Here is a 24,711-nt window from a genome sequence, read left to right on the forward strand (position 1 = left end):
AAAGAAAGCACGGGATCATCGACGGCCCCGGTGCCACGGCGTTGTTCATAGGGGGAGTTCTATGCTTGTTTCTGGGCGGAGCTGGGTGGTTGTAAAAAAACTTATCATGATCCACGATGAAATCATTTGTAATGAGCTTGATTTCTTTGCTCATTTGTGTCTTGGTCAAGCCTGTATTTGATTATTCATAGTTTTTCATATTCGTAGCACCAAAGGTATCAAGTATCAACGCCTCTCTCGATCCCATTCCAACTCTCCCGCTCGCTCTCGTTTGCGCTCACGTTCACGATCTCGCTGAAGACCTCGCTTACGTCCATCACCCAAATCCTTCTCCTTCTCGCGTGGATCGATTACCATCAGTGAATCTGCGTCTTGATGCTCCTTCTTCCACTTGAGGTCTTTGCCCAGGGTATCCTTGCCGAAGCGGAGTTCATGGCTTAGCCAGTTCGCGTCTTCTCGTCCCGTATCGTCTGCTTCTGCAGCGTCGGGGTCGTCCCAGGATCGGCACGACTGGCAATTGGCGATAAAGTGCAGGTCACAGAGTTGAGCTTCTTCGTCGTCTGCGTCCTGGTACTGGCTTTGGACGTTGTCCTTGTCGGTGTGCTTCCCGCTGTGCGATGTTGAAGGCTTGGATTCGCCACCTTCCAACTTGGCCTTGAAGGCATTGAACATCCGCAACGCTTCGGATTCGGCTGCATTTCTAGGGCCGGCACTAGATCCTGCTCCATTGGCCGAGCCTGGTGGTGGCCGCCTACGGCCGCGAATTGCAGTTTCAGGGATCATAGATTCGAGTGCCGACTTCTTTCGGCCGGTATTAGCGGGCCCCGTGTCGACGTTGCGACGCATAGACGCCTTGAGATTCTCGATTTCGGCATTTGTCCGGGAAAGCTTGGACTGTTTCGTAGGCTGTTGGTCTGGACTCGGTGATCGGACTGGCGATTCAGGGTCCTTCAAGGGCAACTGGGCCTGTGGATCTGGCGTCTTGACGCGCTTGCGTTCCGGCTCTCGCGAGCGCTTCGGAGATGGAGACCGCGGTCGTTTGCGCGGTTGGGTTGGCTCTGCTGTCTGAGATTTAGGCGTTTTCTCGGTGTTGCTGGAGGCACCAGGCGCATCCGCGACAAGTTTGGTATTGAACTTGGGCTTCGCCGGCCGCATGGGCATTTCCTCGTCGCCCTCATCGCCTCCAAAGCTTAGAAGCACTTTCCCGGCTTTGCCAGCCTTCTTCTTTTTCTTCGGCGCTTCCTTTCCACCGCCCGTTGATGCGGATGCGGTAGTTATCCTGTCCTTCAACTTGCCGGCCAGGGGCCCCAGTTCTCCAACCTCGCACGAGGTCACCTTGATTGGGTATACAGGCCGTTCGGTCCCTTCGACGCGTTCTGCGTCTGCAATCTTCAGCACGTTATAGATACTGTCACCCTCTAGTCGTCCGAAAAGCGTGCACTGCCCATTCAACTCACGCTCGGTGTTCGCGAGCGTGATGAAGAATTGACTTCCGTATGTCCCATCCTCACTCTTGGCCATGCCCAACAAACCGCGCCGGTTGAAGCGCAGGCGACTGTGTAGCTCATCTCGAAGAACCACACGCTCATTCGGGTCGCGGGCTTCAGGATCGTACTCAAATTCGGGATACTCGTAGATGGAATTACCGCCCGACCCGGTGCCTGTGGGGTCACCACCCTGGATCACGAAGCCCGGGACGACACGATGGAATATTGTACCGGCATAGTAGTTGTCCTTGCAATGCTGGAGGAAGTTCTTGCAGGTGAGAGGGGTCTGGTTCGCGAACAAAGCAATGTGAATGGGCCCGACGGTCGTATTCAGAGTGGCCGACGCGGTTGGGTTCGGTTCACTGGCGTACTGGGAGGACATGGCGATTGGAAAGTGGGCGAAGCCACACCCTGCGCAGGAGAGAGTCAATGGCGATTGAAATGTCGCTGAAGGGAAGTCTACATTTCGCAGCTCCGCGAAAAGCGGACGTCATGGCACGTGACCCGTTCCGGGTATCAAATACACTTCAGATATACACAGCGCTAGAGATCTAATGCAGGAGATACGATACATTCCAGGTCTTCTCGGTCATTTGTCCTAGTCCCGAATGCATGAATGCAGGGATGGATTGTCGCATACGGCAGAGATTTGGTCGAAGGGTCCTTCGGTCCTCTTGGTGTTGACTGTCCGCGGTAGGTTGAAGTTGTCTTGTGTAGTGTCGCAAGCGGGAGGTTGCAGGCGGTGGTGTTGTTCAATCTGATTCACAGGAAATATCATGCCTGGTCAGAGCGCTTCGATCGTAATGATGGTATGAGAGGTCCGGCCTCATCAAATCAATCAAAACGAAGACCTTGGTCCGAGATATTGTTGACACCCCGACTGGCCATGTAATCAATTACAAGCCCTCGAGGGCTGGCCAAATAGAGAGGCAGTAGTGGCGCGTGGAGCATAAAACATGTAATCGGCAAATGTGTCGGGCCAGTAAATAGTCGCTTACTAGCTGTCCAGGCGGAATATGTCCTTTGAATTGTCGCATAGGGAAGAAGGACTTTTACCGGAGTAAATTGGCGCATGGGGGTGGTGATGTAGATAGACTGGCACAGCAAATCCAGCCACGAAAAGGCCCCATCAACGAATGGACAGAGCAGGGGATTGCAGGGTGTGCGGCAATTTGAGTCAAGGACTGCTATCTTCCTTGGATAACACTGATACCGGAACAGCTAGAGGCAATGATGCAATGGGAGTGGAACCCTGGTCGTGATCCAGAGAAGCCCGGGCATGGAGCCCGAGCTGGAACCGTAGCCGGCGCAGCGTGCGTTCGGAGATGTCATAGCCATCCTGCCGCAGCAGCTTGAGCATTGCCTTGTCGGTCAGCCTATCTTGCACGAAAAGCACCTTGATCCGTGCATGCAGCACCTCGTCGGCCGTCGTTGTCCGGCTGCGTTTGCGAATACCCCACTTGCGTAGTCTTGACTGGATGGTGCGCTCTTTAACTTGGATGTTATACCGGCTCTCAAGCGTGCGGCTGATCGAGTCACTACTGATGCCGTGTTGAAACAGCGTGATGATCTCATCCCGGTAGGGTTCGAGGTTAATTTGTTGGCGCGGCATGGTGTTTGGTGGAGAAAGAAAGGAGGAAACACGAGAAATGAGGGATGACGGAGGGGTTTAAGGCGGTGAATCTCCGGTGTTTACACCCGAGCCCACCGGTATACATCAACTATCTACTTGCGAATAAATGGATGGAGAGATGGAATATTTATCTTGGTTCATGGATTATTACGGACCGTGTATTTACCAGTTACGTTTTGCATCAAAATCACAGCAAGTCTCCGACTTGGTGGAGATACCAGCTCGCTCGGCACTTCAATCCCTTCCATTTCCATTTAGGACTACTTATCCTCGGCCACAGCAGCAGACGAGCTCATCTCGGGGCCGCTCTTACGGCGCTTGGCGATGCGGAATCCACCGACCAGGAAGAACAGGGCCTCCAAGCCCAAGATCACGGCGAGAGTCACCATAGCGCCAATAACGCCGGCCACGGCACGCGACATACCGCCAGAGCCGCTGCTAGAAGAGCCAGTCGAATCGGAGGTCGAGCTGGTGCTTGCGGAGCTGGCGCACTTGCCACCGGTGTTGCCGCACTGGTTACACCACTGGTCGTCCGAGAGGATCGCGATCTTCTCGGTCTGAGTCTTGAAGTCGTCCCAGGAGATGAGGTCGTTCCGCTGTCCGAACAGCGGGTAAACGGTGGGCTCGTCAGAACCAGTGATGGTGCCGTTGTGGAACATGAAGCGCACGCTGATATCGTCGGTCGAGGGGATACCGCTGCCGGTAGCGTTGGTCACCAGCTCCAATACAAAGGTGGACGCATAGTCACAGATGCCCGTGAAATTGACAGACGCGACGGGCAGCTGCATCAGTCCGAAGAAAGACATGAAGGTTCCATATGAACCGAACTGGACTCCCAGCTTGGTCTTGCCGTCCGAGGTGATGGTCTTGTTGAGCTGAGACAAGATCTCGCCGGCAAGGACGGCACCGTCAATGGCGCGCACCGGGTCGGACTCGTTGAAAGCCAGGTTATATTGCTGGTTGCTGGCCAATTGAAGCAGCTGGCCGTACAGCTCAGTGGTCAGGTTGTCCCGGAGAGGGAAGGTCTTGGTGGAGTTGTGGATGTAGCCCACGTTCAGGTAGTCGAAGATGGTGTAGGCGTTCTTGAAACTCATCTGGTCCGCGCCGAAGGCGCCGTTGAGCATGGGCGAGAGCGAAGTATAGAAATCCTTGGTGGACGCCAGCATCGACATGTACGAGTCGGAGAGGTAGTAGTTGTTGCTGCTGACAGTGGCCTTGCTGCAGTCACTGGAGCCCTGCAGCCAGGCAGAGCTCTCGCTGTCTTGGCTGGTGTCCGTGGTTTGAAGCTGGATGATCTGATATCCGTCCAGCGGCGACTGGATGAAAGTGCCGTTGCCCAAAGTCTGCGAGGCTGCCTTGAGAGCTGGCGGATACACTCCCTGCAAGAAACCCGTGGCCGAGTTCTGCAGCACGGCGTCATCGGGCGCGCTGGCAGAAATTTGGTTTGGATTGACGATGGGTTCACTGATTCCTTCGATCTGCTCGTCAGAGCCGGCAGCGATGTACCGGTCGTGATAGAAGGAACCGGACGAAAAGACCTCGTGGTAACCCAGGTCAGTCAACTGGGTGTTGCCAAGCACCTTCGCGGTGCGATCACCATGGCGCGAGTAAAGGTATGCACCCAGAACGCGCTCGGCATCCACCACAGGCGCGGCGATGCAGGCGGCCAGAATCAGGCCGGACTGAAGCGAATAGCGCATGCTGAAATTGGCAAGGAGCAGCAGAGAGAAAAGAAAACCCGAGACGCTGCCAACCCGGTGCGAGCCATGCTAATTAAATACGGATACCGATAGCATTGCACCGATCCGCGGAGATGGGCTCGTGCAGGGTCTCCGGAGGGTCTCCGCAGGGTCTAAGACCATCACGGGCCCCTCAAGTGCCATCGCAGGTGGACGAGTTGAAATCCCTCTTCCGTCTCATGTACTGGGGCGTCACTGGCGACGGAGCCTGCCGCATGGATCTAAACCCAAATGAGAATGGCAGAGGCTACTGCAGGCCAAGCAAAACCAAAGTCCGAGGAGTTGCGAGCAACAAATTAGCTAATTGAAATGCCGATTTCCGGGCGATAAGAAAGTGGAAGTGGAAGGTGGAGTCGAGGAGTCGAAGTGCATGAAGAGCGGGAACGCTGGACAGTCTGTCCCCGCGCGTCGACACCGGACTTAGGGCTTCTCCCCACCGTAAGGGTCGTTGTCCCATACTCGCATATGCATACTCCGCCTGGTCTTTCGATACCCGAAAACCAAAACACAACTCCGATTGAAATGCTACAGTAGGATTCGTTCTCATTACATTCTCTTCATGCCAATGGGACACCCTTGTCCCCCATCAGCTCACATCCATTCCGCACCACCCCAACCATGCCTCCGGTCTGGACCGCCTCTGACCCTCCACCGGATAGGCGCCACTCGATCTCAGCTAGTCCTTCCAGCCAGGTGATGCGCGTCGCGGCCGGGACTTCAAGCCGTTGTAGTTGATCGGCCAGGGCCGAGAGAATGTCGGCCAGTGCCAGACCCTTGTTTGCCTTGAGCGTGTTGATTGTGTTGAGGCAGGATGTGACGTCGCTGGTTGACAGGATGGTGCTCATGATCTCTTGGATATCAGACGGGTGCGGGGCCGCAATGCAGTCATAGATTGTGGCATTGGTGATCGTTTCGGGTTCGGGCCGAGGAGCATTCGGTGCATCGCGCATCGGTAATGGGATGCCTGTGGACAGTCAGTGGGCCGATTGTAGAATTGGGGGTGAATGAGCGGATCGTACTGCTTGCATGACAGGCTTGAAGCACGTTCAGGGCCCGTCGCATGTCACCCTTGCTCAGAGCTACCAGACTATCCACCGCCTCGGGTTGGATACGGACTTGTTCCTTCTCAATGACCTGGTCAACGAGACTGCGGATATCAGCCTCCTTGAGTGGGCTGAACCGGAATCGCGTGCATCGCGACAGGAGCGCTGGCGAGAGCTTGTGTGTGTAGTTAGCGATGATGCAGAACCGAGTGTTGGCCGTGTAGCGCTCCATAATGCGGCGTAAAGCCATCTGAGCGGTGGCTGTCATGGCGTCTGCCTCATCAAGAATGATCAACTTAAAACCAGCAATCCCTGAATTGCCGGACTGGGGTGCCATAGAAAAGATCTGCTTCGTGCCTGCATTCTGTGGTCAGTACGCAGGACCCTTTGACCATCGACGAGGATGTACACACTGGCAAAAGTCTTAATCTGTTCTCGGACAACGTCGATGCCACGGTCGTCACTGGCGTTCAGCTCCAACACCATCTGCCGCATGTTTTTCTCGCCATATATCCGCCGGGCGAGCGCGAGAACAGTCGAAGTCTTTCCGGTACCGGGAGGTCCATAAAGAAGGAGGTGCGGCAAGCGCTGTGAAACAATTAGGGGCCGGGATTCATGGTGGATTTGCGAGATCATACATTTGCTTCAATAAACCGGTTGATGGTCGCGAGGATATCTTGGTGACCGGAGACATCATCCAGGCTGCTCGGGCGGTATTTCTCGACCCTGTCCGGATCGTCAGCTTCGAACTGCTTGAATTAAAATGTCAGGGCATACCATGGCAAGTTGTCCAGGGCTGCGATGGGAAGGTCGGCCGCCGTTCGCTTCTTCCCACTGGCATTGTCGGAAGTGAATTGCACCTTGGAGGGCGCATCCACGTCCATTTCATCCTCGTAGTCTGACATGATGAGGGCTTGGTAGAGTGAACGAGCGTAGTCGCGAAAAGTGAACTGAAGCTCGACGCGTTCCGCGCGTAAAGAGGCTCGGGGCGGAAAATCAAAGGGAGCTCGGAGGGCGCTCCACAGGATGACATCTCCTCTGCCCGAACGTCTCGACCCTCATTTCAACTTCACCCACCTGACTTCACCCCACAATGCCTGTATGTGCTCTCCACTACTGTCATCGGCATCACTTATTCTGACCTCCCTAGGCATACCACTCCATTTTCCTGGAGGACCGCGATGTCCCCGTGATAGGTACGTGGCCCCGCCAACAGCGCTCCCTTGAACCACCCCTCATATGTGATCTACCCCGGAGACCTCGAGTTGACATTGATTGCAGGGAACTTCCCTATCCTGCCCCTGCGCACTCGCACTCGGGGTCCCGCATACACCCTACCCCCGCTGCCCCCTAATACCCTCGACATCGACGTTGCCCCCGACAGCGAGTCCTACGATTGCGTCGACGAGATCCTCTCCCTCTTCCGTGCCAATGTACTCTTCCGAAACTTCGAGATCAACGGCCCCGCCGACCGCATGCTTATCTACGGAACTCTGTTCGTCAGCGAATGCCTCGGGAAGGTCAGGCCGACGATGAGTGCTCGCGATGCGGAGAAGGTGGATGCCACGCCTACCATACAATGGAGGAAGCACTGACAAGGTAGCTAGGCTCTGATTAACGCTGCGCTCGAAAATTTCGCCATTCCCGGTGATGTGTCATTCCCTCTCAACCAGGCCTTTGAGCCTCCACGCGACCGCCAGGATGCGGAGAGTCTTCGGGCGTACGTCACCCATTATGATATTGCCCCATCCGTCACCAGCCGCTAAAGTTAATGTTCAGATACATTTCGCAAGTGCGGCAAGAGACCGCCGTGCGGCTACACGCTAGATTATACCCCGGTGGAGAAGGCCCGTCCAAGGTGCGTCTGCTAACCCCCGCGACATCGAATGGGCAGCTAATCTTCCCTGCAGTTCTGGCTTAGCTTTACCAAGAGAAAGTTCATGGGAAAGAGCCTGTAAATGCCAGGATAGTTGTATATTGTTTCATGAATTTCAGCGCTTGAATGGGACATTGATACTCGGCGAGCACCGTAACTGCCAGAACCGGATTCCGGGCAGCACTGCTCCCTCCATCCAAAATGATTACTCGACATTCCCCTGTCGCTCCCTGTTACGTTCATTATAGAAGGTGCTTGTCGGACCAGGTGAATCATTATATTCGTACATTTTGATTTTATCGAGTGATGACTCCAAGGCACCACCGAGGCCGTGCATGTAGGATCAGGTGGCCATCTCCACATCTTGATCAGTAGTGGGTGTAGATGCAGCCGTCTTTCTCCGTTTCCGAAAAGTGCCAGCTGCCTGGATGTGGTCTGTGGTGGGGATGACGCGGACGCCGTGGAACAGATATCCCTCTGCACCGCCTCTTCCCGTCATGAGCGGATGTGTCCGGCCGGGAAGCACTTGCCAGGCACGAACGCGAGAAGTATGCAGGGTCGGGGGCAGGAGAAGGGTTGGATCTAGTTCGAATTCCTCGTACAGGGAGGACAAGTCGACTTCGTCGTCTTCCGAGGACTTTTGCGCCTCCAGTTCCCGCTTCTTGTTGATAAAGGCTGTTCTCCGCCCAGTAGAGTAAAGATCCATCAACTCGACGAGAGGCTCGGCGGACGGAGAGTACATGGCAACTGGCGCCGACCCGGCGAGACGTGGGACCAAGTGCTTGAAGACCGTGGCGGGCTCGAGCAGAGTGGCAACCACGAGACCGTCGAAGTCGCCTTCTCGAGTCTCATTCACCACATTCTTGACTCTCTCCCATCGGTTACGCTTGAAAAAGTATGCAGTGCGCTTGCTGGACTTGAGCTCGGCCAGCTCCTGTGCGGGCAAGGTAGGAGGCTCGGCAGATAGGATTGGATCGTTCTCAGGGTTGACGAGCTGGAGCCACGAAACGGACTTGAGGTTGGTGTGAAGTGGATGTGATTCATCGGGGTTGTTGGTGTCGTATCCGAAGTATTTCAAGAGGGACAGGTTTGGTTGCGAGTAAGCGTGGATGACGGTGATGGTGTTTCCTGATGCTGACATTGGGCGAGGACGAACACGTCGATAAGGTTTTGGAGCAGCACCACTGGCATCTGTTGGCTGCTCGTTGCCTTCACTGGGAGTAAGCTGTTCTTCAGAATCCAGATCCTCCTCATCGCGGGGATACAAGATCCCCATACGCTCAGCCATCGCGGCGACAATGAGACCTCCAGTCTCATCCACCACCATGTATCGACCGTTCGGTTTCACGTCGGGAATCACATCCATGGCCACTTGTCCGCCGTGGTGGACATTGGCCAAGCATCCAAGCAGGCCGATGTGCTCATCACGCAGCTCCATGGTTCTTCCCGCATCGCGTTCTTGCAACGAGTAGTTGACGAGAAGGCTGACGTCCAAGGGGAGAATGGTAAATCTCCGGATATACTTTTTGCGCTTGCGCAGTGTGTATTTGGCGAGCGAGAAGGCCGTCTTCTGATCCAAGGCTGAATGCGACTCCAACAGCTTTGCGACAATATCCTTGCCTGCCCCACTGGCCTCCCTTTTCAGCTCCTCAATCTCCTCCAAGGTCAAGCGCTGCGTCGAAGCGTCGTCCACGATCTCGCGGTTCGTCCGCATTGGTGTCCCGTCTCCCGCCTCTGCATCGTCGCCTTCTCCGTCTGCCTCGGCCTCTTCAATCAGGGTTTCGGCATGCAGTTCGGTGGCGGAGACGACGCGCAGCCCGTAGCCATCACTCTCCGGGGTATCAAGTATCTCGAAAGTCAAGTAAAAGGGCCGACCGATGACCTGATTGGAGGAAAAGCTGCCATACTTGCCCAGATTGACTATGCTAGAGACGGGCGTTAGCTCGCTTCGAGGACAAGTGAATGTTTTGCATACGTATTAGGAACTAGCTTGACGAGGCGAGTCTGTTCTGACGGCAGCTGGACCGCCACGAACTGGTGCGGCCGAATTGACGAGTGCATGGCGTGAGGCACAAAATGAAGCTCGCTGCGAACAATCGAAAAAACGGCATTGGACGGCCAATGAGAAGCCGCGGGGAGCTCTCGGACAAACAGTCGGCCCGTCGTTATCAATGCTTATGTAATTGGTATTTTTGCATACTTAAAAGTTCTGGGGTTTCTAGGTGTAGGAACCTTTATAAACCCCTTAGGATGGCTTTTGCAAGGCCTTGATATTGAATTTTGCTCTTCTAGGTTTCGTGCTGCCGGAGCTTGGCCCCCACGCTACCGCTGGACAGTATCTAAAACGGAGAGCAGAGCACTACCCATGCGCAGTGTAATTTCAGTACACAGTACCCTACCGGGGCCCGCCCCACATGGGGCAACACTGGCAACCGGTCGGTAATACCCGTACTCCGTGCTCCGGACTCACTCCAGAGATCGGCTGGTGCCTGCGGCCCCTTGATATCCATGTACTTGGAGGCGGAGCTCTTGACTTGACTGCTTTTGACTGGGCGCAAGGTTGCTTTGGGTTTGTCCCATGGCTGAAATCCCAGAGCGCCTCTTGGTATTCGCCTTGTGAACATTCAGAGGGCTGGTTGATCCCCCCGGACTATATAGCCTGTCCGTTTCTATTTCCGTGTGATATCCACCGGCTGTCTTCATGGTGCTCCGCAAACCTCCCCCGCCACGTCTTGAGAACCTCAACAAAAGGGATGCTCGATCGGACTGCCATTCCCCAACCTCTCCGTCCAGCAACTCCGCTTCGCGTCACGCTCGCCTAAATCGTATCCCATCGCAAGAGTCCGTCTACTCTCCAGACCTCAATACCTCTCCAGCCTTCGACTTGATGCCTCTCGAAGAGGCTCAGAGGTCTCCTGTGGGCTCACCAACTAGCCGCCCGCCAAATTCATGGCCAGAGGGCTTGGGGGACCGGGCAGCTGGGGATCGCCCAGCCACCTCGAGCTCATACCCGACGGGGACAAATTCAAAAGGTGCTTGGGTTTCCTCGGTGCTCATGCCCGGCCAACAGGGAGCTGCCGAAGTTGGCTGGCAGCCAGCACCCGAGGATAAAGACGCGACGACCGGGGATGTACCCGTGCAGCTACAGTCGAATAACCCGTTTTTGAAGCCCAGAGCCTCGGACTCGAGGCAGGACTACTCGGAACAGAATGACTGGGAAAATCGTCATTCACATGCTACCACCAGCAGTGACCCTTTGAGTCAATGTACGAATACTCACCTCCTCGCGAGAACCAAGCATACTGACGTGTCATAGCGGAAGGATATATCCCGATGACGGCCCGGCTATCTTTACTTGACTCATCGGGGCAGGAATCTCCGTGGAATGAACCGGGGTCCTCTCATGTTGCTGCTCACCATCTTCATGGCGACACATCTCACGATGCGTCTCCGTGGGGATCACAACATTCGATCAAGATCTCGGCGCCCCAGGAAATTTATTTGCAGGGCGGACAATCCAACCCTTACGCCCCAGCGTTAGTCGTACAGCACTTGGATCATCCTCAAATTCCCCATGGGTCTCAACCAACATATACACATGACCGATTGGGCTCAGACGGCGGCATCGGGACCCCATCAGCGATCTCCAGTGGGACCTCGGCCACGTCGCATGAGCTGATAGACTTGAATGCTGCCGACACCCTCGGGGTAGAGACCGGGTCTCATCGAGCCGCCTCGTCAATTTACTCACCGGGAGCTGAAGCAAAAGGGGAAAAAGTACACTTTGATGCGCAAGTTCCTCAAAATACATCCTCCATGCTGCTGCCTTTAGATGTTACGCAAGAACAAAACTCATCAGCATCAAGCACCAATCTTTCTGCTGCGGATGTAGCCAAACAGAAGGAAAAAAGATCCGAAACATACTCGATCCGGCAGATAAATTGGACTGACCGAACGGGGCAATTACTTCAGTCGCCCATATTGGTTCAGAATCTGAATGGACCATGCCCTCTCCTCGCTCTTATCAATGCCCTCGTGCTTCGTGCTGATCCCAAAACCCAAACACCGATTGTCAGAGCATTGCAGACGCGCGAGCAAATCTCTTTGGGTCTTCTCATTGAGGCTTTGTTTGAGGAGTTGACTAATTGCCTGGGCCCGGACGAGGAATTTCCGGATATTGAGGCACTCACCCAGTTTCTCACCATGTTGCATACTGGCATGAATGTCAATCCTCGATTGACTTTGGTAAGCATAGTCTTTCCTATGCGTCTGGTACTCCTTTGGCTAATTCTTTTAACAGGAAACGACGGATTCACTCGGTACGTTTCTTCAAACTGCGGATCTCCGACTATACAGTACATTTGGCGTCCCTTTAATACATGGATGGCTCGCATCGTGGTCGAGCCCAGAACATACCGCAATGACCCGGGTTGCCCAATATCATGAAGATATCCAACTTTTGCATTTCCGCAAACAGGAGCTGGAGGATCGAGTCATGCAAGGGCACTCCCTGTCGTCAGAAGAGGAGCAGAAGATGGCAGATATTCAGGCCATCCAGAACTTTGTCAACGTTGAGAATGCGACGCAACTGAGCCCCTTTGGCTTGACCCAGCTGACCACTCGATTGGCGCCTGGGTCAGTCTCAATTTTCTTCCGCAACGACCATTTTTCGACACTTTACAAACATCCACAATCACACCAGCTCTATACGTTGGTCACCGACGCTGGCTACGCAAATCATGCCGAGATTGTATGGGAATCATTAGTCGATGTGACCGGCTTCAACTCTGAATTTCTCGCGGGTGACTTCCGTGCTGTCACCCACGCTGCATCTGGATCAGCGGGTCCAACGGGTCCAGCGGGTCCCCGTACATCGAGTGCTGCTGCAATCAGCACTCCTGCTGCAGCCGAATCATCAGGGGGTGAATTATCATCGCAAGAACAGAGCGATGCGGATTATGCCTATGCCCTCTCACTTCAGTTTCAGGAAGAAGAGCAACGGGAACAGACGGGGAATCAGACGGGAAATCAGACAGGCAATCAGACAGGCAATCAAACGGGGAACCAAACAGAAAGCCAGCAAGAACCCCAACCCCCGCGAGGCATTCGCCCCTCGGGCCCCGTTCGGACAAGCCAAGGGTCCAGCCCTCATCTGTCCAACCCGCCAACTCGAACTTCCCCCAGGTTCACACAGCCACATAGTGATCCCGATCCGGAGGATCCGAACGCGCCTCCGCCTCCTTATGAACAAGCGGCCACGGGGCCCCGGTTTTCTCCGCCGGACCCAAGGCCTCGGAACGGCGGTGATCAAGGCGATCGGTATGCAGCAAACCACTATTCGGCTCAGTATCCTCCCAATCGATATAGCTCAAATGGGAGGAACAATAGAGACTGCATCATGATGTGAAATCGCTATTTGAACGCGCAAGAAGGGCCCATCTCGAACTTGGTTTACGAAGGCCCGATACGATGGAACGCATATCATGAAGCAATGCACGTGTACCTAGATCTATACGATACGAAAGCTCAAATCCAGTTTTCTGAGATTCATCACACCCATTAATTCATCCCAATTTGAACACTTCTTAGCTACGGTGCTGCAGAATCCAACACGGACTTCCTCCGCGTAACGGTCTTCATTTTTGAATTTTATCCTCGAGACAATGGCGCTGTGAATGCAGTTAACTTTTACTTTGAATGTCGAACCGTTGTAGTCTTGATGTTCCTATCGGTATACTTTGGAGGAATGACCATTGGCTTATCAAACATTTGAATTGGACTATTGTGTCACCTGAAAATCTGCCATATCATAACTCATAACGCCCACTATATCCCTGCCATCGAGAAATTGAAAACGCCGACGTGACCAAACATGGAAAATATTATACAACAAGAGGTCGTCGGTCATCATATATCTCTCGTGGTATCAAAACAAGAGCAAGATCCATCAATACAGCGTCTTCCGTTCTCGCAGCGGAAGATGGGGATCGTATTTGTCCCACACGATTTTGTTTTTCTCGTTGAGGTGGGCTCCTTCGTCCGTGATTTGAATGGCAGGATCTGTCTCCATAATCTCATGCCGACTAAATCCCCACCTGTCACGGGGGATCCAAAGAGTAGGATTGGGAGACGCTACGCTGGGCTCAAAATAGGCCGTGCGCATCTCTTCTTCAGTGTAATCGACCGCGGCAACGTTGCGTCGCACTTTTCGACGCATCGCCGCAAAATCTTTGTACATGTTCGGGTGGAACCATTTCCAAAATGCCAAGATTCGCGAGCGGCGCTGGGCATTGATCTCGTTGATTTCGGCCTGGGCATCCTCCTTGTCCAGAAGAAGCTCCTCTTCGGCGTCGAGAGACCGAGGCAGGAATGTGTTCAGCGGGGCGAGAGCTTCGTTAAGGGAGATGTGGGCCAAGACGATGCCAATGAGGAAGAGGACCATAATAATAACCGGGCCGATCGCACTTTTGATGGCAAACAGGCCGATCATACAGACTTCAGCGAGGTAGAGACCAGTCAACAGGTGCTGCAACGCGCGTGGATAGACCAGTCCCTTGGTATCAATCTCGATATCGTAAACGAAGAAAAAGTTATATCGGTAGGCCTGGTAGACAAGGTACAGGCCGATGAAAGCAAAGCCCAGAATCAACGGCGCGATACAGGAGTAAGTTAATGCTGTTTTGATTTTAGTTAGACGAACCTGACGAAAGTATGGAATACGCCTACCGATCACACCCATATTGGTGAAAACAGGGAAAACATTGCCCCAGCTCAGAGTAACGAGCTGAGCCCATTTCTGATAAAGACGGCGCGGCGAATAGGCGAAAAAAGTGGTGATAAATTTGAACACTAGGGCACTCGCAATCTGTACGAGTGCCATTGAGCTCAAACTCAATCCCTGGAGCAAGAAGTAAGAGATGTAGAAATTGGTGGCTTTGGGCAAATTCTGCGCCAGGAGATCCTTTGCCGAAAGAGGATTCTTGATAATCTGTGTTGTCGCAGCAGATGCAGCAGATGTCAGGGTTGTCACCAAGAACACCTGCACGACCTGGAAGACAAAGTAGGCGCTCTGTGTGAACAGTTCAACCCGCGCCAACGACGGCACGCCGGCACGCTTTGCGCCAACTACCTCGATATGTCAGTTATCTTTCGATCCTACAGTGGAGACAAATCATACTTCGGCAGATGATCGGCACCAACGACATCAAGGCCACAAGAGCCGCGGAGGGCAGTAGACCTTCGATGGCCCCCTTGACCAGATTGGGCAGGTGACGGATAAACCGGAGGAACGGAATCAAGTTGGAAAGATAGGTGATGTTCGAGAGGGTCCCCACAATGGCCGCCGGGAATGACCAAAAGATCACCAGAGCTCCAAGGGCTCCTTGAACAGCAAATCTCCGGACAATTCGTTGCCACCAGCTTAGATTTAACGCCCCCCAGACAACTTCCCGCGGAGATACCCCAATGAAGCGAGGTGCCATGTGGAAGGGTCGATGGTGTGCAAGGGTTTGCAGGGAAATCTGGGCGTCGGATTGGGAATTGAATTCGATAAACATCGCGGACAGCTGTTTGGCTTCGCCATTTTGGTGCCTTCGTTGGAGGGCCTCCACCTCTTTAGTCACTCTAACCAGTTCCGATCGGTACCAGTGAATCGAGTCCACCTTTTTGCCAAAAATAAATTTCAGTCGATGTGTCGGTCGCTTGACTGTGTGGGAGCCGGCAGGATTGCTTGACTCGCAGTCGAGGCAGGTGTCCGATGAACATTCCCCAGTCCGGAGAGTCTTAATTCGAGCTTTGTTCGCTCGTCGAATCAGCTTCGTTTCCGCAGTTTCAAGATTGAAGGCCAGTTTGTCTCGCTCGTCGACGAGCTTGTCCAGCTCTTCGCAGTCCGATGTGATCCAAACGCGACGAATGCAGTCGCCGAATACCTGCTGCAGCTTCTTTTCATTTTTGTAGTCATCCGGTACAGACATGAACAGGACAGTTCTCGAGGAGATTCGAGAAGCGTAGGCCGGTGAGTTTAGGTAGGCCTGGCGAAGATGTGCGTAGTAGAGACTCTCTCGGACAACGATATAGAACACGAACGCTGCCACTCGGTTAGAAAGCTGCCACTCTACCGGGGGGCTGAGTACGCACTGAAGAATACCAGGGCCACAAACACGTTTGCGTAATATTTGGTAGGGTTTGTGACGTTGCTGAAACTGAGCATGTTGAGCTGGGTGTTGCCAGCGCCGCCTGTGGCATGGATGGGCAGCAGAATCGGCCATGAAATCAAACAGCCGAAGAAGCATATCGCACAGAGGACTCGCAGAAAGCGCAAAAAGAGGTACCCATCGAGAGAGGAATGATGTAGTACATGGTTGTCTTCGATCTTGAAGAATGTGCCGAACCAGTTGACCCATCCCGAAGGCAATTCGGGACTCCGTTGGTGTTCATGTAGATCGGGTAAATGAGATCGTGGAGCGTACCATCGACGCTGTGTTCGTCGAAAAAGGAGGAAGAGAGCAAACCAAAACAGCGCATAGATCAAGGCCGGAATCAGGGTCATCGTCAGAGCCGAGGCCGACGAGCCACCATCGCCGGTGAGGTCGCCGGCGATCTGGCCCGAGGTGGAGGAGGCATTGCCCCGGGATGAACCGATGTTGGGGTCATTGTTTGGGTTCTAGGGGTCATATCAGCATGTTCCTTCGGTAGGAATGGAAATCTGGCGTACGACTGGACTCGACATAGTGGGCGTGCCCGGTGCCTGAATCTCTCCGGTCCTGGCAGAGGGTGGCTATTAAAGCGAAAAGGCGCCGATCAAAAAAGCAAACGAGGTCGTGACCCGTTCATTCATCACAAAAGTCTAACGGCCCGCTCTTAGGGTGTCATGTTCCGCCTTTTGGACAGGTCTTTCGGAAATAAGACGCGCATACGGAGTAGGTTTTCGTGTGAATTTGGGCAGCGCTGATAGGTGGGTCCTATGGCACTCAGTCCTCGGGTTCGCGATAGTTTGTCGATCGCCTCGTTTGCGCGCCGCACTCCCTGCACACATGCAACGTCCGATCAGTCCTGGAGGTTGGTTATTAACTCGGGTGCCTATCCATGCCGGCCGCTCCATGCTTGATAGAGCATAACAGGGCATGTCGAGTCCTATCGGGGGCTGTCCCGGAGCCGATCCGAGCAGAGCGACATTGGTGTGGATCAAGAAACAAACTATCGAGTGGAGACGTGAGGATCGGGGGTCGAGTCAAAAGTTCGCCCCTGAAAGTCAACCACTCAAACGGTGGTTCGTGCTCTTTCCACGGGCTGCCAACCATGATCCATGGGGGATGCTCATTGGCATGTTCATCTGCGAGGTGACAAGTGAAATCATCCGTTCTCGTTCTGAGATGCCATCGTAGAAGCGTCTTTGTAGGACATGAAGCCGCCCAACTACCTCATGGGACTGGCCGCGTGGGGAGAGAAGCTGGAATCGGATTACTTCTCCCCCTCCAGAACATCAGGCCTCGGCCTGACTGGAATGTGCAACTGAGCTGGACGCAAGGGGCGTGGGAGGAAGGACGCACCTTAGGGTTGCAGCGCACCTGAAGATGCTTCCCCGTAGACGTAGGCGTGTCGAATTGACTCGTGTCGAGAATACTTCGAATGTAATTCCCAGCTGCACAACCCTATTGTGTAACGGATCATCCCCGACGTCAGGAGGATCTGCAAGCCATGACTCGACTGAATGGGAAGCGTCTACCGATTTGCCACGGATTGCAATTCGCGTCTGCATATTTGACTCTGCATATTCTGAATACTCTACATACACCTGCAGCCTCGTTCCATTCCCCAGCCTCTTGACTAGCGATCAACTCATGCCCTCCGTGCGCTACGGAGTAACGTCCTCGCGATATACCGATGGCAGAGAAGAGGACAAGCAGAACAAGCAAGTATTTTTATTATTATCTACCATCCACACGATGCCAGTGTCCGTCCTTCTTCAAAAACGGCTGCTGCTTTGAGCAGGGTTGCATCTTCCCACCGCCTGCCGATGAGCTGCATACCAATCGGTAATTTTACCTCTGGCTGATTTAGTGCTCGACCGAATCCGCAAGGAACATTTAGGGCTGGATGGCCCGTGACGTTGAATGGCGCCGTGTTGGTGGTGACCCCGACGGCCACAGATAGCTTCTCCATGACACTCGATGGCTCCTCGGTATCGGCTTGCATTTTGGGGTGTGGCATGGCCACTGTCGGCGCACACGGCGTGACGAGGATGTCGACTTTCGCAAAAGCCTTATCATAAGCCGCCCTGAGTTCAAATGCCTTGCGATGTGCCTTGGCCTCGATGCCGGGACCGAAATGTTCTTGAAGAAATGGCCCACTAAGCATCACATTCACGATTGCCGGGTTGGTTGCGGTCAGCAGCTCGTACATCCTCTGATCCGGGGGCCATCGTGCGTCGAGGTGAGGCGGCAAAAAGGACAGGAAGCCCGACGTCTTGCCTTGGCATACCCATTCGGACATTGACAGTCTGGTGGCAGCAGTCCAAATGAGACTTCCGTCGCGGTGCATCGGAATCGATATGTCCACTACCTTAGCTCCAGCAGCCGCAAAAAAGTCGTTGGCCGATCGCAGGACGGTATCACGGACTTCATCTGAGACCCCTGGAACATCGAAAGACTCGGTGAGCAAGCCAATCGTCAACCCAGAGCCCAGATTTTCCCTCCCATCTCGTTGGCAGGTTCTAAAATCCGATAAAATCTGCGCGTATTCCGGCACTTGGTATCGAAGTGGAGACTCTGGAGTCATTCGTGGATCAATCCCATCATAGCCCGCCATCACTTGGAGCAGAAGTGCCACGTCCTCCAGGTTGCCAGCGAGGGGACCCAAATGATCGAGCATTGGAGCCAGGGGCACCGCTCCAGTATAAGGAACCAGTCCGTAGGTGGGCTTCAATCCGTAAATCCCGCTATACGATGCCGGTATCCTCACTGACCCAGCTTGATCGCCGCCTATTGCGATATCCACTGCTTCTTCGGAGGATGTGCCATCCCTAAGCTGTATCATCGAGGTGGCAACAAGCGTCGCACTGCCACTACTACTTCCACCCGAAGTATATCCTTTCTTCCAGGCATTATGGACGGGGCCTGTGGCAGCGCTATATGACAGAGGAGATGCGCAATAATTCTCACAATTGGCGGATCCTTTGAGCGTTGCACCCGCTGCAAGGACTCTCGAGACTACGGTCGCATCAATGGGGGAAACCCGAAGATGACCGTCCGGACATAGCAACTCGGTAAAGGTTCCAACAGTCGTTGGCAATCCGCCGATGCAGATGTTGTCCTTGATCGCGATGGACTTGCCGCGCAGTGCGGTGCTTGTCGGACTTGCCGCCACCAGCTCACATCGATGTCTCCAGGCATTCAACGAATTATCTTCGGCCCGGGGCTCCCAATAGGTGCGTAAAGCGACAGTTTCTACAGGTGATAGGGATGGATGAATGTAATCTTCGCTGCATCGGATTTGTTTCATGACGGCCTCTACCGATTGAAGCAGATGCAAATAGTCTTCGGCATCTGGGCCATCTGGAATCTCTAAGCCGAGTTTTGCAGCAGCGTTGTGCAAGTCCTTGATCGAGATATCGGATCTACCTCTTATTAGCAAATGATCCTCTTTGCCCCAGATGCACGTACTGAGTCTTGTCGGCCAAGAAAGCCACCGACATGACGAAGCTCGGACAGGGTATTGTATGGGACTCGGAAATGATAGGGTAGTAACTACTAAGTATTACTTATATAATCCCCCTTCTACCCGAGTTGCAAAGTACTGACGGTGCAAAGCCAGCAAATGTACCTGCGTAAGAAGCGGAGGTTCCGATTCACTACGACGACCGAGCGGGAAACCCGATGTATTCCCATTATCGGCAACTCTGATCTCTCGCTTAGGAGGGCCACTCTAAATGCAGTATATGGACTAGCGGTAGGTTAATATTGACATTCTGTACCTGCTGGAATTATTCGCGGCATTGTATGTTATCACTCCTGTCCGTTCGCCAACAGAATACGACCCCCATCTACGCAAAGCGAAATGCCATCGACATATGACTATTTCCAGTAAATTAAAGACATATTTTGAACATCGAAGAGTCCAACTTACCCCTGCTTTGCTCACGAGGTAAATCACTGCCCCTGCAATATCCTGTGACGTTCCTGCTCTTTTCGCCGGCACTTTGTCGAAAAGCGAACTGAAGATATTTCCTGCAGCACCGACAGGATTCATATTGCTTGGTACAACTGAGTACATTAGCAATGATCACTTATGCGGGATTGAATGTTCCCGTACATCCGGGGTTGATGCCCACAACTCGGACGTAGAACCGATTGTATTTGGCCGCCAACAGTTTTACAAGGTGATCGGTTGCGGCCTTGCTTGTCGCATAGCTCGTTAGATCCACATTAGTAGCATTGTGCATACTCGCGCAGGAGCTGGTGACGACAATAACACCTCTTCCCTCATCTCGGCCCTTGCCGCCATCGCTCGTTGGCTGATCGGCGGCTGCAGCAAGTAATGGAAGCAATGCCACACTGAGGAAGTAATGTGCTGTGGTATTTACCCGAAACGTATCTTCCCAGTCCTTCTGATCAATTGACCACATCGAAGCTTGAAGCTCACGTAGCGGCGCTGTGAGGACATTGCATGCTTTCGGTGGATCGCGACGGATGCCCGCATTCGAGATGAGCATGTCTAGAGTTGTTTCCATCTTGGAGATCTTTTCAGCAAGCTCCTGTATTGACACTTTGGATGAAAGGTCACAAGGAAATCTTCAAGTCACTCGTTAGCCGAGATTTGCGTACTTGGCAAGAGTAGATACCCTTCTGCGCTTCCGCCAGTATCACGCCCCAGGTGATTCAGGTCTTGAATAGTTTCAGCAATTGGATCGCTCGGCAGGGCCACCAGGTAAACCTTGGCTCCATTGGCTACTAGTCCCTGGCCCGGCGTTAGCTCTCCCTCCTGAGGCTCTGGATCTGCCGCTCACTCTGGATATCATGAGGCCAATGCCGCTGCTTCCCCCGGTGACCAGCGCCACGCGGCCCTTGACACTGAATAGATCCGATGTACTTAGGGAACCCATTTTGCGTTTGATGAAAGTCAAAAATTGATATTGAGTGATTCTTGAATTTTGGAACATGGAATTTATCACTACATAGCTATCAAGGTGGGGAAGTCTACCTAGCTAATTCCCATTGCCTAGGTGTCGGACCGGCCGAAACGGCAAATCTGCGTCTTAGGTCCGTCTTTAAGACCAATGTAAAGTCGCAAAATATTCATTAATCACTCCAATCTTGCGAAACAAATTATGCTTATATTGAATCGGATTTCGTTCCATAGAGAAATCAGTAGACATGAAGGAACATTTGAATAAGATAGAATGTCAAGGTCACTACTATTATCAAATCCCAGGCAGTGAATACATTCAGACTAAAAGGTCTAGCCACTTTCTGGGTATTGCAAATTGCAACAAATCATGAGAGAAAAGGAAAACAAAACAGAAAACTTGTAAATACCAGATAATATCCAACTTTCATTCCTTGTAGTGCTCCTTGGTACGAAGTTCCGCCGCATTCAAGCAGTCGCTGGTAACTGCATCGTCCCTTGGAATTAATCTGACCTTGAAGTCTCTTGGAATAGCAACTAGCGCCGTCTTGAATTGGTTGTAGTCGACATAGTCAGTATTAGGGGGATCTTCCTCGCTTGCCACAATCTTATAGGAAGTGAGCAGACGAATGAGGGCGGAGTATAACAGTCTGGCGGCGATGTATTGGCCGGAGCAGGCGCGCGATCCGGCACCGAAGCTCAAATGGAGGAGTCCGTTTCCTTCTCTTTCTACAGGGGGATCGAGCGACTTCAGCCACCTTTCGGGGTCGAATTTCCCTGCGTCGGGTCCAAAATGGTCCACATCTAGTCCTCGACTTAGTACAAGGACCGAAGTAAAACAAAGGAGCACTCACCATGGTTACCCGCCTGCGCATTGATCAACATCATCGTTTCCGGTGGGATGATTGCACCATTCCAGTTGACCTCTGTGACCGTTTTTCGGGGTAAGCTCATGGCGCTAACTGTATAGTAACGTCCGGCTTCCTTGATAATTGCGTTCACATATGGAATTTTCTCCTCGTAGATAGAGCTAGTCCATGCGTCTCGGGTATCAGGGTAATATCGCTTGATGTCTTCATAAGCGCGGTCTTGCCAGATCTGTCCTTCGGGGGTAGATAGCGAGCCGATGGTGGAAGTCAAGGTGCCCGGGATGGTCTCGAAACCTCCAGAAACTAGCGACAGGCAAATCGAAGAGACTTCGACTCCGGTGAGCTTTGTCTCTTCGTCTTTGAGGATTGCCGCAGAGATGCAAGGCTTGTCGGTGCCTTTCTTGATCATTGCGCGTACTTTGTCCAGCAAAAGATTCAAATAAGCATCTCGACGATCTCGCAGCTCTTTTGAGCGTGCTGTCTTCTCATTATTTGGGACGTAGCGTAGGGCCGGGATGTAATCCTGCAGGTTTTCCGATGCACTTCGGAGAAGGGAGATTGCGGATCCGACGTGGAGAATTTCACGCAAAAGATCGTCGTAGACGGCATCCATACGAATACCATAGCAGAGGGTCAGGGTCGTGTTCAAAGCGAATCGTTGAATGTACGGTCTGATATTCAGCTCGATGGCACCATTTGAACTGTCGCGATAAACGTCGCGTACAATGCAGTAACTTTCCAAATCGAACATGGGATGGTAGTTACGCAAAGCCGGTCGTCCCAAGGCTGTTCCCGCCGCTTTACGCTTCTTTTTGCACGAATCATCCCAAGGCGAGGAGCCGATGGTGAATCCCTGCGTGCTGCTTACCACTCCGTGAAAGGTATAGAGCTTTGGTCGGTCAATCACCGCACTCTGATGCCCAAGAAGCATCTTTCGACAGTCATCAAAGGAGTTAACGACGACAGCCCGTGTGTTGCCGAGCTTGATCTGGAAGACAGAGTGGCCATACTCCCTCCACCACCGTTCACAAACGGTGGCGTGATCGTCACCAAGCTTGAGGAGATGGCCGAAGATTGGGACTGCACCGGGAATCTCCGGGAGACCTTTGATGTGAGGGATGTCGGTCACCAGTGTCCACTGTCAGGATATTAGAATAGGAGAGGCTTGACCCTTCGACTGCCGGCTTACTTTGTAGAGCAGGTAGATAACTAAGGGTATCAAAGCAAGGACATAGCTTCTGGGAATTATACTCAAAGGAACCAGATGCTCTTCCATTTTGATATCTATCAGGTTTGTCTTTGCACAAGAGTTAAATCCGAAACTGTGAGAATTCCACGGCGACTCACGTTCGCTTTTGCATGCAGATGCTGGGATTAAATAGCAAGCAGAAAGACATCTTGTGAGAATTGTCGGAGAATGAGTAAAGAATCGTTCGTGCTCCCGACAGTCAAGCTATTTTCGGACAGCGAGTGACCCCTCATCGGTCTCGTTGCGCCATTGGCAGCACCGTCGGACGGTCCGACCACCTGAGTGTCACACTCGATAAGACCTCTACCAGTGCTCTATCGGGATATCCGGCCAATGCAATGAGAGCGATTCCCCTACGCCACTAAATTCCTAGCTGGCCGTGTTGTTCTTGGCGTTCTGCACCCTTACAATATTCTTTAAAGGTCACGTCGGGCAAGTCGCCAGAGTATGTAGGTATTGAAATTTCGGTAAATGATGACTCATTTTTGTCATCAACTCTATTCGTATCGTGCATCTGAGTCTCAGGTGCTTTGATTGAGAAATTTGGCAATTCTGCCATCCATCCACTCGACGTCGGTCTGGCTGGCACCGCCACCCGCCAGATGACCCCAGATTGAGGGTATCACCGCTAGTTCCCCTTTCTGAAGGTGCGTAACTTCCTTTGAATTTGCCTCCCATCTGAAGTATTGATCCGTTTGGCAAGGCATCAGGAGGACCCTGCCTGTAAAAGTGCGGAGGGCATCTTCGAGGGGTAGAGGCTGATCCGATCCCACCACGGCACCAAGATCCGACCGCTGCCACATTCCAAGCATAACGAGCAGGTCATCCGGGTGCCAATCTTCATAGCTTTTCCCGCCAACCACAGCAGCCCATTCGCCTAGCGTCTTATAGCCCTGCTTTTCAAACAGGCGTTCCTCAAACCATTCAGCACTGGTCAGCCAGGCAGAGTATGCCTGTCCAAATGCGCGCAATCCTCGAATTGGTAGTTTGCCCTGAGACTGAAAAGAGCTGTCGTTGTAATCAACGGAGTGCAGAAGAGCATTTTTGGGACCTTCCAGGAACTGGTAGTTGTGCAGGCTGGTTTTGGCTGCCGAGCAGATAATCACTGCGTTGTGGACCATTTGAGGGTACAAGGCAAGCCAATGGTAAGTAGTTTGCCCTCCCATTGAAAAGCCAATCACAGCATCCAGCGAAGTAATCTGCAGATGCTCCGTAGTCAACTGATACTGGGCCTTGACGCAGTCCCGATAGTCGAGGCGAGATGGAAAATTGGGCGTGTTGGACGGGCTGGCAGATTCGCCGTTGCCAAACAGTGCGACTACGATCACTCGGTAATCGCGAAGTGTTCCGTTGGTAAAGTTCAACGTACTGTTTATTCTGCCGTGGAAGCACGTTGGGATCAGAGCTGTTTTCTGGCCCGTGGGATTGAACTCTCGATATGCCAGGCGTACTGATGGGAGGGAGGTACCATTGTGAAAGACGAAATCTTTCAATTCAAAGTACTGAATACCGGTTCCATCGTACGTGGATGCCATTGCGAGAGATGAAGAAGTCGGAATTGAGGGGGAGGGGTAAAGAGAGGAGAATGTGGAGAGCGGTTTATATGACATAAAATATTAAGAACGATGAAGATCAGAGCGCGAGTTACCCCGAACTACAACCTCGTGAGTCATCGGGACAACCAAACCGATAG

General features: G+C 52.9%; 12 protein-coding genes across 12 annotated transcripts; 2 read left to right on the forward strand and 10 right to left on the reverse strand.

The window, feature by feature from the left end:
* Positions 1–225: 225 nt before the first annotated feature.
* On the reverse strand, positions 226–1,869 carry cwc27 (putative peptidyl-prolyl cis-trans isomerase; the record flags this gene model as incomplete). The annotated part of the gene is made up of 1 exon (XM_058458032.1): positions 226–1,869. One exon carries the CDS (start codon positions 1,867–1,869, stop codon positions 226–228), a length of 1,644 nt encoding a protein of 547 aa, XP_058304931.1.
* A 795-nt stretch (positions 1,870–2,664) lies between these two features.
* Positions 2,665–3,099, reverse strand: N7498_010977 (Clr5 domain-containing protein; the record flags this gene model as incomplete). Its single annotated transcript, XM_058458033.1, has 1 exon — positions 2,665–3,099. The coding sequence occupies one exon, from the start codon at positions 3,097–3,099 to the stop codon at positions 2,665–2,667; it is 435 nt and encodes a 144-aa protein (XP_058304932.1).
* Positions 3,100–3,380: 281 nt separating this feature from the next.
* On the reverse strand, positions 3,381–4,820 carry N7498_010978 (Histidine phosphatase superfamily clade-2; the record flags this gene model as incomplete). Its single annotated transcript, XM_058458034.1, has 1 exon — positions 3,381–4,820. One exon carries the CDS (start codon positions 4,818–4,820, stop codon positions 3,381–3,383), a length of 1,440 nt encoding a protein of 479 aa, XP_058304933.1.
* Positions 4,821–5,416: 596 nt separating this feature from the next.
* Positions 5,417–6,881, reverse strand: N7498_010979 (replication factor C subunit 3; the record flags this gene model as incomplete). The annotated part of the gene is made up of 5 exons (XM_058458035.1): positions 6,680–6,881; positions 6,541–6,628; positions 6,316–6,490; positions 5,879–6,259; positions 5,417–5,823 (listed from the first exon to the last, which is right to left on the reverse strand). The coding sequence occupies exons 1-5, from the start codon at positions 6,805–6,807 to the stop codon at positions 5,417–5,419; spliced, it is 1,179 nt and encodes a 392-aa protein (XP_058304934.1). The 5' UTR covers positions 6,808–6,881.
* Positions 6,882–6,995: 114 nt separating this feature from the next.
* N7498_010980 (actin-related protein 2/3 complex subunit 3) lies at positions 6,996–7,860 on the forward strand (the record flags this gene model as incomplete). Its single annotated transcript, XM_058458036.1, has 6 exons — positions 6,996–7,001; positions 7,053–7,098; positions 7,184–7,458; positions 7,510–7,622; positions 7,682–7,760; positions 7,813–7,860. The coding sequence occupies 6 exons, from the start codon at positions 6,996–6,998 to the stop codon at positions 7,858–7,860; spliced, it is 567 nt and encodes a 188-aa protein (XP_058304935.1).
* A 261-nt stretch (positions 7,861–8,121) lies between these two features.
* trm6 (tRNA 1-methyladenosine methyltransferase subunit GCD10) lies at positions 8,122–9,839 on the reverse strand (the record flags this gene model as incomplete). The annotated part of the gene is made up of 2 exons (XM_058458037.1): positions 8,122–9,703; positions 9,754–9,839. 2 exons carry the CDS (start codon positions 9,837–9,839, stop codon positions 8,122–8,124), a joined length of 1,668 nt encoding a protein of 555 aa, XP_058304936.1.
* Positions 9,840–10,479: 640 nt separating this feature from the next.
* On the forward strand, positions 10,480–13,551 carry N7498_010982 (MINDY family deubiquitinase; the record flags this gene model as incomplete). Its single annotated transcript, XM_058458038.1, has 4 exons — positions 10,480–11,044; positions 11,095–12,023; positions 12,079–13,097; positions 13,368–13,551. The coding sequence occupies 4 exons, from the start codon at positions 10,480–10,482 to the stop codon at positions 13,549–13,551; spliced, it is 2,697 nt and encodes an 898-aa protein (XP_058304937.1).
* A 174-nt stretch (positions 13,552–13,725) lies between these two features.
* Positions 13,726–16,506, reverse strand: N7498_010983 (uncharacterized protein; the record flags this gene model as incomplete). Its single annotated transcript, XM_058458039.1, has 5 exons — positions 13,726–14,453; positions 14,505–14,903; positions 14,956–15,864; positions 15,915–16,440; positions 16,492–16,506. The coding sequence occupies 5 exons, from the start codon at positions 16,504–16,506 to the stop codon at positions 13,726–13,728; spliced, it is 2,577 nt and encodes an 858-aa protein (XP_058304938.1).
* Positions 16,507–17,708: 1,202 nt separating this feature from the next.
* N7498_010984 (uncharacterized protein) lies at positions 17,709–19,470 on the reverse strand (the record flags this gene model as incomplete). Its single annotated transcript, XM_058458040.1, has 2 exons — positions 17,709–19,392; positions 19,439–19,470. The coding sequence occupies 2 exons, from the start codon at positions 19,468–19,470 to the stop codon at positions 17,709–17,711; spliced, it is 1,716 nt and encodes a 571-aa protein (XP_058304939.1).
* A 310-nt stretch (positions 19,471–19,780) lies between these two features.
* On the reverse strand, positions 19,781–20,877 carry N7498_010985 (SDR family NAD(P)-dependent oxidoreductase; the record flags this gene model as incomplete). Its single annotated transcript, XM_058458041.1, has 5 exons — positions 19,781–19,849; positions 19,902–20,038; positions 20,088–20,540; positions 20,600–20,732; positions 20,782–20,877. The coding sequence occupies 5 exons, from the start codon at positions 20,875–20,877 to the stop codon at positions 19,781–19,783; spliced, it is 888 nt and encodes a 295-aa protein (XP_058304940.1).
* Positions 20,878–21,327: 450 nt separating this feature from the next.
* On the reverse strand, positions 21,328–23,045 carry N7498_010986 (cytochrome P450; the record flags this gene model as incomplete). Its single annotated transcript, XM_058458042.1, has 3 exons — positions 21,328–21,704; positions 21,755–22,907; positions 22,959–23,045. The coding sequence occupies 3 exons, from the start codon at positions 23,043–23,045 to the stop codon at positions 21,328–21,330; spliced, it is 1,617 nt and encodes a 538-aa protein (XP_058304941.1).
* Positions 23,046–23,539: 494 nt separating this feature from the next.
* N7498_010987 (uncharacterized protein) lies at positions 23,540–24,553 on the reverse strand (the record flags this gene model as incomplete). Its single annotated transcript, XM_058458043.1, has 1 exon — positions 23,540–24,553. One exon carries the CDS (start codon positions 24,551–24,553, stop codon positions 23,540–23,542), a length of 1,014 nt encoding a protein of 337 aa, XP_058304942.1.
* Between the last annotated feature and the right edge of the window lie 158 nt (positions 24,554–24,711).

Source organism: Penicillium cinerascens (genome assembly GCF_028974065.1).
Source record: "Penicillium cinerascens strain IBT 15544 chromosome Unknown scaffold_4_segment0_segment1, whole genome shotgun sequence".
NCBI classification, from domain to species: domain Eukaryota; kingdom Fungi; phylum Ascomycota; class Eurotiomycetes; order Eurotiales; family Aspergillaceae; genus Penicillium; species Penicillium cinerascens.